Source organism: Gossypium arboreum, chromosome 6, assembly GCF_025698485.1.
Source record: "Gossypium arboreum isolate Shixiya-1 chromosome 6, ASM2569848v2, whole genome shotgun sequence".
Lineage (NCBI taxonomy): Eukaryota > Viridiplantae > Streptophyta > Magnoliopsida > Malvales > Malvaceae > Gossypium > Gossypium arboreum.
The window spans coordinates 137,840,130-137,852,027 of record NC_069075.1 but is presented as its reverse complement, the minus strand read 5'-3'; the positions used below and the strand labels follow the sequence as shown (position 1 = coordinate 137,852,027).

The 11,898-nt window shown below is 35.0% G+C and overlaps 1 protein-coding gene across 1 annotated transcript; it reads left to right on the top strand.

Moving 5' to 3' along the window:
• The first annotated feature begins 4,426 nt into the window (after positions 1–4,426).
• LOC108484918 (low affinity sulfate transporter 3-like) lies at positions 4,427–7,323 on the top strand. Its single transcript, XM_053029392.1, is given in 13 exon segments — positions 4,427–4,581; positions 4,583–4,685; positions 4,777–4,825; positions 4,898–5,105; positions 5,205–5,379; positions 5,463–5,528; positions 5,614–5,844; positions 5,947–6,073; positions 6,153–6,439; positions 6,533–6,732; positions 6,857–6,939; positions 7,028–7,104; positions 7,177–7,323. Coding segments are annotated over 13 exon segments (1,761 nt in total). The 5' UTR covers positions 4,427–4,573.
• The last annotated feature ends 4,575 nt before the right edge of the window (positions 7,324–11,898 follow it).

Below are 11,898 nucleotides of genomic sequence, written 5' to 3'. Positions count from 1 at the left end.
TATGAACAATCTACCACCCTAGGTTGCCCGACAACGATGATTTTCAATCAACAATTTGACCCTATGGCATGTCAATTATATTTAACTTGGCCTGAACAGCTAATAAGATAACCAAATTTCTGAATTCACTCATATCTAATTAATCATAAATTCATAATATAATACAACATGTTTCAACTCATATTTCATGCCAATTATCAATTATCAATCAAATTATAAAACTTAAATTCTATTCAATTTAGTCCCTATCTTGGTAATTGATATCAATCAAAGCAATTAAATTAAAAAATTCAATAAAAACTCACCTCAAAACCTTACAATGCAAAATGATATGTATATACAAAATATAATTGGTTCCCAAATCATAGAAATACAAATTGAAATTCCGAGCTATTCGTCGTCGACTTTAGATTTTCCTCTCCCTCTCAACGATTTTGTGTCAACTTTAGGTAAATAAAATCATAAAACATATAATATTATTGAGTTCCATTCCAATCAAAACCAATCACAATATCAAACATATTTTACAATTTATTCAATTTAGTCCCTAAACCCTAGACAAACATAACTTTCAATCCAAAGCTTCGGATTGAAATCCAATTTCATAATTACTCATTAGGGACCTCATATTTCTTATTCCTACTGAATTTCATGTCAATTTTACCTTTTATTCAATTTGGTCCCTAATGTACGAAACAAACAATTAAGCTTTACAATTTAGTCATTTTTTAAGCTAAGCTTAATTTCTACTAATTTAACATCTAAAACATTCAATTCTCAACAATGATATCTCATAAAAAATATAGTACTCGATCAAATTAATCCTTGGGTTAGCTTAATTAAACTTTCAAGATAAAAAAAAACTATAAAATCAAAGAAAAATGGATAGGGACTTACTTGAAATTGAAGCTAAAAGCTTAGAAACCCTTAAAAATGGCATCCTATACTCTTATTCTATACTTGGCTGGTTGGATAAGATGATATCCCATCTCTCCTTCCACTTACATTTCTTTTTTATAGTTAGATTATGGCTTAATTAACTTAATTTAATCATGTTTTATCTTAATTAATCAAAATTTGTTTAATTAGTTAATTAAAATCATTACCATCCACTACTTCATACTTAAACATGGTCTACTTGTTGTTTTGAATTGATTAATTACAATTTAAGTCCCTAATTCATTTCCTAATTAAAAATCTATAACTATTAGAATTTACAATTTAGTCCCTAGGCCTTAATTAACCACAAGTTTGACTAAATTGACCATCCAAAAATTAATTCACCTATATAATAACTCCATAAATATCTTTATTTAATATTTTCAGCCCTGTCTATGGAAACAAGGTCCCAAAACCATAGTTTTTTATACCACTGGAAACTGGGTTGTTACATTATTTTTCCTAACTTCTTTCATTTGCAAAAGTGCTCTAGATGTAACTTTTAAAATCCCATCTCTTATTACAACAGCTAAACCTTTAGAATTCAAGGTTCTCAAAGAGATGAAATTATTTTTCAAAGTAGGTACATATCAAACATCAGTTAGAAACCTAGTTGATCCATCCTATTTTTTAGTCGTATTAAACCTATCCCAACTATTTTACGGGCATTCTTATTACCCATATAAACAAATCCTCCATCTAATTCCACTAAATTGAAGAATCATTCTCAATTAAGGGACATGATAAGTGCAACCTGAATCCATTATCCACTCGTCTGAAAAAGACGATGATGACAAAACAATCAATGATATTTCAAAATTACTAGTATCTCGCTTTACAACACATGCATCTGGTGCATTCTTGTCTTTCATCTTCTTCAGCTCTTTCTTTCAATAACCTTTCTCATGAAAAAAGGCATATTCATCTTTTCCAAGTTTGGTTTTTTTACTTTAATCTCCCTCTGATTTATGGGTTTTTGCTTTTCAAGAAACATTGTACTAATTGTTCTTGCTTCATTTCTTAGTTTTCTTCCTGAGGTCATAACTATACAAAGCATCAGTTACTTCATTAAATGTTACTTTATCCTTTCTATAAAGTAAGGTTGTTTCAAGATATTCAAATTCATTAAGAAGAGATGATAGCAACATTAAAATCAATTCTTCATGTTTGAAGATTTCATCCAAGCTGAGTAAGTCTTCCAATAATTGATTAAAAGTTGTTATGTGTTCATTCATAGTAGTGTGTGGTTAATATTCAAACTTAAATAATCTTTTTATTCTTGTAGAGACAATTTTTACTACTTTTCTTTAAAAATTTTCCTCCAATTTTCACAAATTATTTTTAGAAGTTTTATTCTTGAAGTTATACTTTGCTTTTTTGAAAGACAAGATTGAATCGTAACTCATGCCAATCGATTGATAGTATTTCATTCTTTCTCCTCCACTCTTTTGGGTTTTTCTTTTTCAATAGTGATGTCTAAACCTTGTTGAAACAAAGTGTCACCTTGCCATATGCAAAGATGGCTAGTTTCATCAAACAACCCCACCAAAGACTTTTTTTTTGAAATTATTGTCCTCATGGTTGAAGAGCCTGACCACGACTTCAATGTCATTTCAACACCAACTAACAATATTCAATAGTAATCTCTTGATACTGGAATAATGAGAATAGTTCAAGAACAGTGCACCAACTAAGTTCCTAGGAAGGAGAGGTGACTCATAAAGGCACTTTTAATTACCAAGTCTTTCCTAGTGAGAACTTTTGCTAGACATGCACTTTTGCACAATTACATTTCTATCTAGTAACCGAGCAACCATAAATAATATCCAATTGTGAAGATTTCTTTTTCGATGTGAAAGATTAGAAAATGCTACAACCACAATGCATACTAAGAAAATTAGAACATCACCTAGACTCTGATACCTATTGTTGGGGACACCAAGTAATATCCGACATGATTGTAGTTTAACACTAAACACCGATATCAAATTGGGAACACCAATACCAAATCGAAACTACCCAAACGCAGTGGATTAACCCGACAAACTACTATTGAATATTAAATTGTGACAGAAAAATTAATAAATGTAAATAAAAAAAGTAAAAGAAAGAACACACTAAATTTACGAGGTTTAGCAAATTACCTATGTCCTCGAATACTTAACACCAGATGATAATTTGAAACCCTTAATTAAAAAGTTACCTTAGGCATACTAATGTAGACACATATGAGAAGGAAAACAAATTTTGAGATGATATCTAGGTATAGGCTCAAAGCCTTCATATATAGTGGATGAGAGGTGGCATACTTCAGTACCCTCGCAATGTGGGATTCCCCGAGCGAATAACTAATAGCTTTCACTGAAAGTGTAGGGGAAATAAAAAAGTGTTGCATACCATTAAAATTTGAATTTCACATTGATATTATTTAGTTAAAAATCCATTCTTTAGAAGTGAAACCCTCTTATTATCTTATTTGAACATTGATGTTTTAGTTGAATCGAAAAATGAAGAGATAGAATGAACGAATAGAAAAAATAAGAAGAAATTAAATAAAATTTGAGTGTGTTTCGTAAAAAAAAAAAAGACTGAAAGCATTTTTCTATTCTTATGCATTGGAATGATAACAGGAAAAATTGGAGATATCAACCAACCAAGCGAACAAATAAACTTGTGAGAAGAAAATTATTCCCCTTTTTCAGTTTTCTTTATGTAAGTGAAGCTTAAAGTCGGTGTTTTAAAAAGATTAACATGTTTGTTCTATGCATCGTTGTGTGCGAGAGTCACATGTATTTAGAAAAGAGGTTTGAGATTTATGTGTATATAGTAAGAGAATATTTTAAGTGTTCAAAGCAATTACATTCATAGTTCTTTTTCTAAGCAAAAATGGATTCTTGTACCACGGACTGATAATTACCAGCATCCAATGAGATAATGTGAATCTTGCTTGGATTTTTCTTAATTTTTTCAATAAATACAAACTTTGGAGTTCAGTTTATTCATGTCCATCAATAACTATTTGCATGTTCTTTGTGAATCGCATAAATTTGTTTTCCTCAAGAATTTTTTTTTCTAATGATAAAAATAAAATTATTTTACATTTTTTAAAGGAAAATGCGGGTTGACGAGAAAACCATAAAACTAAAACATTATCTATAAAAACTGACATAAAAACTTAAAAGACTTAAAAAAAAAAAAAAAAAAACTAAGTTTAAAGTTTTGAACTGCAAACAGGTTAAGGACCCACATCAGTTGTGTCACAACTGAAAACTTTTAAGAGATAATTTAGGTAGTATATATGAGTTGCCCGCGCGATGTTAATACTCATCGACTCAAAAAAAATTCATAAGCTATAGTATGTAGTGATTAATCATATTACTAGGTGGCTCAGAGAGTGAGTGACTTCTCCCAAACACTTCAAAAACAAAGTATGGTTTCCTTGCCTAATGTGTCCTTCTCTGTGGAGATGCACAACAACAACCAGCAGCAGCAGCAAGACCCGGAGGATTCCGGTCGAACCGAGAGAGCTAAGTAGTTGATTAATTCACCGGAGCCTCCTTACTTATGGCAAGAACTTGTTAGTGATATCAGAAAGAATGTGTTTCCTCATAGAGGAAACCATTCCTTAGGTGCCATGTCCTTTCAAGCTATTTCCAATCCTCAGCTGGGGAAAGACTTATACTGCTTCAAAGCTTAAAGATGATTTCATGGCAGGTTTAACTCTTGCAAGCCTTAGCATTCCTCAGGTACAGATATAACTCATTAGGATCTCTTTCTCTTTACATGTTTATCTTCCTTCCCTCTTTGTGTTCTCACTCAACACTGTATTTCGTGCAGAGTATTAGATATGCTAATATAGCCAAACTTGATCCACAATATGGCCTGTGTAAGTTTCATGAATCCAAATATAAACTTTTTCTTTATGCTTTGATCTCAATCTGAAATATTTCTTGTGTAGATACAAGCGTGGTCCCACCTCTTATTTATGCATTAATGGGGAGTTCAAGAGAGATAGCAATTGGACCAGTGGCTGTTGTTTCAATGCTGTTATCTTCCATGGTTCCAAACGTGGTGGATCCTGTAGTTGACCCCAGTGGATATAGAAAGATTGTTTTCACTGTGACTTTTTTTGCTGGGACTTTCCAAGCCATATTTGGATTGTTTAGGTATTGAATCATGTTTTGAAGCGGGGGAGGATTTACATTTACATGTTATTCCCTCACTCAAAAAAACTTGCTATCTTATTCTGATATACCACACAACAGATTGGGGTTCCTAGTGGATTTCCTTTCACATGCTGCAATTGTTGGATTCATGGCGGGTGCAGCCATTGTCATAGGCCTTCAACAACTGAAGGGATTATTTGGATTGAACCACTTCACTACTAAAATAGACGTGGTATCAGTCTTGGGATCGGTTCTCAAATCAGTTCCACATGAAGTAAGTTGTAAAATAAGGCAAATCCCATAAAAATTCCAACTATCAAATGTTATATCTCAGTCTTTTCTGCCATTTTTGAACAGTGGCATCCTCTAAATTTCAGCCTAGGTTGTCTGTTTCTAGTATTCCTCCTGGTTGCCAGGTCTATAGTAAGTAATCAAATCCTTGCTTTCTCATTTCATTAATTGTTTTTATTGTGGATTAATAAGTCACAAAAAAAGTTTGATTTTTTAGGGAAGAAGAAACAAAAAGATGTTCTGGTTACCAGCAATTGCTCCTCTTTTATCAGTCATATTATCTACACTGATAGTATATCTTACAAAAGCTGATGAACGTGGGGTGAAGATAATAAAACACTTAAAAGGAGGCCTAAATCCAAGTTCACTCCATCAATTACAGCTTAACGGACCGCATGTTGCACAAGCTGCCAAAATTGGACTAATTTCTGCTGTTGTTGCTCTCACTGTGAGAAACTATTAATCATCATCTCTTTTCTTTTCTATGGTAAAATCATAATCTAGGTTAGCTTGCTTAAGGCGATTCCATTCAAAACATTCATCATCTCAGGAAGCCATTGCAGTTGGTCAATCATTTGCTTCTATCAAAGGATACCATTTGGATGGGAACAAGGAAATGATGGCTATGGGCTTCATGAACGTAGCAGGGTCTTTTACTTCTTGCTATGTAGCTACTGGTAAGCTGATGAAGCCCATATACATTGTATCAAATTCAAATGTGCTTATGGAAGAAACATACTTTGTATGTATTGGCAGGTTCATTTTCTAGGACTGCAGTGAATTTCAGTGCAGGCTGCCAGACTGCAGTGTCAAACATAGTAATGGCCATTACAGTGGTAGTAGCATTGGAGTTGTTTACCAAGCTCTTTTATTACACTCCCATTTCCATCCTTGCTTCCATTATCCTCTCTGCACTTCCTGGACTTATTGACATCAATGAAGCTTACTATATCTGGAAAGTCGACAAATTAGACTTCCTAGCTTGTCTTGTCGCCTTCTTCGGCATCTTGTTCGTATCGGTGGAAATCGGTCTTCTAGATGCTGTAATTTCCCATCATCTTCCTTGAAATCTTACTAAAAATTCTAATGAAATGGTACATATTGAGGTTTGTGTTCCTTGCCAACAAATATTGCAGGTAACTATCTCATTTGCCAAGATATTTTTGAACTCGATTCGACCAAGCGTTGAACAACTAGGAAGACTTCCTAGAACAGATACCTTTTGTGAGGTTAATCAGTATCCCATGGCTATTGAAAATGAAACTCCAGGACTGTTGGCACTTGGAATAAATTCTGGCTTACTTTGTTTTGCCAACGCCAATTGCATAAGAGAAAGGTACGTGCAACTACAAAATTATGATCACTTTTAAGTAATGGCATCCCAACATCAAACAAAAAAAAAAAAGAAAAGACTACAAAAAAAGACAAGTATCAATAACTTTTTCATCCCCATGTTTTAGAATAATGAGGCTCGTGACAGAAGAAGGTGGAACAAAAGAAACTGAAAAAGACACAGGGCAAATCTTAATCCTCGACATGTCCAGTGAGTTTCATCATCTTACAGATTAAAACACACACACACACACACACAGACACTAGAGAATAGACTAATCGGGTCTCCTTTGTGACAGATGTGATGAACATAGACACTTCTGGGATTTTTGCACTTGAAGAACTTCACAACAATCTGATTTCACTAGGAATAAAAGTAAGCTTATTGCAACGCGTTTGTGATCTTTAGAACCATATAATTTATATAACTTCATATAAATTTTTGCAGTTGGCAATGGTGAACCTAAGGTGGCAAGTGATCCACAAGCTAAAAGTAGCAAAATTTGTGGAGAAGATTGGAATAGAGTGGATTTTCCTTACTGTTGGCGAAGCTGTGGATGCATGCCTTGCTTCTAAACTTGTTAGAATTAAGTGACCCAAATTCTTATTTAAATAAAATACGATGGAAAATAAAATAAAAGTAAAATCCATATAGAACTAGACTTCTTTTATTTTATTTTAGAATAAGGTTTTTAAACCTTATTAAACTCCATCTATTTTATATTGATTAGGATAAGGTGTTTCAATCCTACTAGAATATGGCTTTGCAAGCCTATAAATAGACATAGTCTATTCCTCTTGTATTTGAGTAAAAATTTTTCGACATAGTGAATTTTCTTCTCCTCTGCCTGTGGTTTTTTTCCAAAGGGTTTCCACGTAAAATTTATGTGTTCTTTATTTTTATTTATTTTATTCTATTTTATTTTTCACAAATTGGTATCAGAGCTTCCGGGTTATTCATCTCGATCACGGTAATGGCGTCTTTGAAGTATGAAATTCATTGTTGGATCCCAACACCGATTTGCGTTGTGGCAAATTAAGATGCAAGCGCTCTTGCACGATGGATCTAGAGGATGCCCTGCTAGGATAGATAAGATGCCTTCGACATTAACAGATGAAGAGAAGAAGCGTAAGGATCGAAAGGCATTAACACAATTACATCGCATTTGTCCAACGAAATTTTGCGGGATGTGATGAAAGAGAAAACTACCACGCATTATGAAAGAGGCTAGAACAAATATGTATGTCGAAAACTCTAACAAGCAAGTTGCATATGAAGCGGCGTCTTTATGCTCATCGTTTGGAGGAAGGTGCGTTTGTACACGAACACTTAACAAAGTGTTTAAAGAAATTCTCTCAAACTTGGAGGCCATGGAGGTTCAAGATGATAAGGAAGATCTAGGGTTGATTCTACTTTGTTCGTTGCCCCGCCTTATTCAACCTTTAGAGACACGATTTTATATAGCCATGAGTCTCTCACAGTTGATGAGGTTTATGATTCTTTAACCTCGTATGATAAGATGAAGCATCTTGTGGTTAAACCCAACTCTCGGGGAGAGGGTCTCATTGTTCGTGGGAGACAAGACCTAATGTTGATGATGATCGTGGTAGAACACAGAACGGAATCCTCGTGGTAAATCTAAGGGTAGATCGAAATCTTCAAACAGAGGTAAAACTTGCAACTTCGCAAGAAGAAAAGGCACATTAAATCTGAAAAGCTATAAGCTACAAAATAAGATTAAAAGGAGGTGCGAATCAAAAGGGAAAACAAATGAAAAATTCGGTGAAGCGATGTTGTAGAAGACTACGGCGATGGTGAACTTCTAGTTGCTTCATCAATGATTCTAAAGTGGCGAGGAGTGGATACTTGATTCAGCCGCACCTTCCACATGAGTCCCAATCGGGATTGGTTTACAACTTATGAAACAAAGATCTCAAGGTGTTGTTTTGATGGGAAATAATGCTTCATGTAAAATCGCAGTGTTGGAACAATTAAAGTTAAGATGATTGATGGAGTTGTCGAAACACTTAGTGACGTGCGGCATGTTCCGTAATTGAAAAGAAATTTAATTTCGTTGAGTACTCTTGATTCAAAAGGGCAGATACACACAGTGAAAGTGGGGTTTTAAAGATTTCAAAGGGTCCCTTGTTGTGATGAAAGGGCAAAGAAAGATTGCCAAGTTATATGTTTTACTGTGGTTCTCATCATATCGGTGATGCAAATTGCCGCTTCCTCTTCCTTGTCGATGATGATATTACTAAACTTTGGCATATGCACCTAGGCCATATGGTGAGAATGTGCAAACCGAATTTCGTGAGCACCGTGTTTTTGGGAAGCAAAGAGAGTTCGATTCACTAGAGGAATCCATAACACGAAGGAAACGTTGGAGTATATCCATTCGATCCGTGGGGCCGTTCAGAGTGCCTTCGAGAGGTGGAGCTAATTATATGCTAACCTTTATTGATGATTTTCCGAAAAGTTTGGGCGTTCTTCCCAAGCGAAAAAGCGATGTGTTTTCCACATTTAAGTCTTGGAAAATTATGATTGAAAAGCAGACGGAAAAGCAGATAAAATACCTCCGTCTGCACAATGGCTTAGAGTTACATTCGATGAGTTTAATAGATTGTGCAAGTCGGAAGGATCATGAGACACTTGACGATTCGTCATACTCCACAAAAACGGCGTTGCGAACGAATGAACAGAACGATCATGGAGAAGGTTCGATGTATGTTGTCAAATGCCAACTTACAAGTCATTTTGGGCGATGACCTCTCTCGCATGTTTTTGATCAACCGATCTCCATCCGTTGCCATTGAGAAAAAGACTCCACAAGAGGTATGGTCCGTAATCCCGCTAATTATTCGATTTAAAGATTTTTGGGTGTCTGCGTATGCTCATGTTGATAATGGAAAATTGGAACCGAGATCCATTAAATGCGTTTTCTTGGTTATAAAGCTGGTGTAAAAGGCTATAAGTTATGGTGTCCTGAAAATAGAAAAGTTGTGATTAGTAGAGATGTTGTTTTGATGAAACCGCTATGCTACCTAACTTATCTCTTAAAGACTCTTCCAATAAAGAAAACCAAAAGCGGTGGAGCATCGATTAATACGTAATCAACTCCTCAAGCCAAGACAAAATTGAGAATAGAGTTGCTTCTTCACCGCAATACTCTATCGCCAAAAACAGGACAAGAAGAGAAATTAAACCTCCAAAGAAGTATGCCGAGGTTGATCTAGTTGCTTATGCTTTAAATGTGGTGAAGATATAGATGCGAATCAAGAGCCATTTAATTATTCGAGGCGATTAGTGTGAAGACTCGTAAAAGTGGATGTTTGCTATGCAAGAGGAGATGGAATCACTCCACAAAAAGCAGAACATGGGATCTTGTAAAACTTCTTAAAGGTAAAAAGGTCATTCGTTGTAAATGGGTGTTTAAAAGAAAGAAGGGACTCAGGAGTTGAAGAACCGGATATAAAGCAAGGCTTGTTGCAAAGGGTTACAATCAAATTCGAGTGGACTTCACAGATGTGTTCTCTCCAGTTGTTAAGCATAGTTCGATTCGAGCTTTGCTTGGTATTGTTGCCATGCATGATTTGGAGCTTGAGCGGTTAGATGTAAAACCGCATTTTGCATGGAGAACTTGAGGAAGATATTTACATGCAACAACCAGAGGGTTTTATAGTCTCGAAAAAGAGGACTATGTTTGCTTGTGAAAAAGTCCCTTTACGGTTTGAAACAGTCACCAAGACAATGGGTACAAGAGGTTTGATTCCTTTATGACTTCTCATGATTTCAAAAGAAGTAGTTTTGACAGTTGTGTCTACTTTAAGAAAAAAAGTTGATGGTTCTTTTGTGTATCTACTTCTTTATGTTGATGACATGTTGATAGCGACAAAAGATAAAAGAGAGATAAGAAAGGTTAAAGCCCAACTAAGTGAAGAATTTGAGATGAAAGATTTAGGACCAAAAAGAAGATACTTGGTATGGAGATTCTCGAGATAGAAAAGCAAGTAAATTGTACCTAAGTCGGAAGGGTACATTGAGAAAGTTCTTTGCGGAGTTCAATATGCAGAGTGCTAAGCTGTTAGTACTCCTTTAGCGACCATTTCGGACTTTCATCGGCCTTATCTCCTCAATCGATAATGAGATTGAGTACATGTCACATGTTCCATACTCTAGTGCGATAGGATCTCTCATGTATGCTATGGTTTGTTCACGTCCGTTTTATCATATGCGGTCGGTCAAGCAGCTTAGCGGATACATGGCGAATCTCGGTAAAGAACACCGGAAAGCGATTCGATGGATTTTAAGATACTTACGAGGCACTACTAATGTTTGCTTACAGTTTGGAAGAACTAAAGATGGAGTTATAGGGTATGTTGATGCTGATTTTGCTGGAGACCTTGATAGAAGAAGATCTCTCACAGTTACGTCTTTACAATCGGAGGTTGTGCAATTAGTTGGAAAGCCACTTTGCAAACTACGATCGCTTTGTCTACCACTCGAAGCCGAGTACATGGCGATTCTTGAGGCTTGTAAAGAAGCTATTTGGTTGAAGGGACTATTTAGTGAACTCAATGAAGACCTTCAAATCAGCCACGATATTTTGTGACGGTCAGTGCCATCTTTCTTACAAAAGATCAAATGTTTCATGAGAGAACAAAACACATTGATATTCGGTATCATTTTGTTCGTGATATTATTGCTCGTCTTGATATTGTTGTGAGCAAAATTAGCACTCATGAAAATCCTGCAGATATGATGACTAAGTCACTTCCTATAACCAAGTTTGAGCATTGCTTAGACTTGGTTGGTGTTCATTGTTGAAGTTAAACCCTTAAGGGTTTTTGGAAGAGGTGAAGAACTTGTTTATTGAAAGTTCGCGATGAAGAACTTGTTCATTGAGAATTTGTGTCAAGGTGGAGATTGTTAGAATTAAGTGACCCAAATTCTTATTTAAATAAAATACGATGGAAAATAAAATAAAAGTAAAATCCATATAGAACTAGACTTCTTTTATTTTATTTTAGAATAAGGTTTTAAACCTTATTAAACTCCATCTATTTTATATTGATTAGGATAAGGTGTTTCAATCCTACTAGAATATGGCTTTGCAAGCCTATAAATAGACATAGTCTATTCCTCTTGTATTTGAGTAAAAATTTTTCG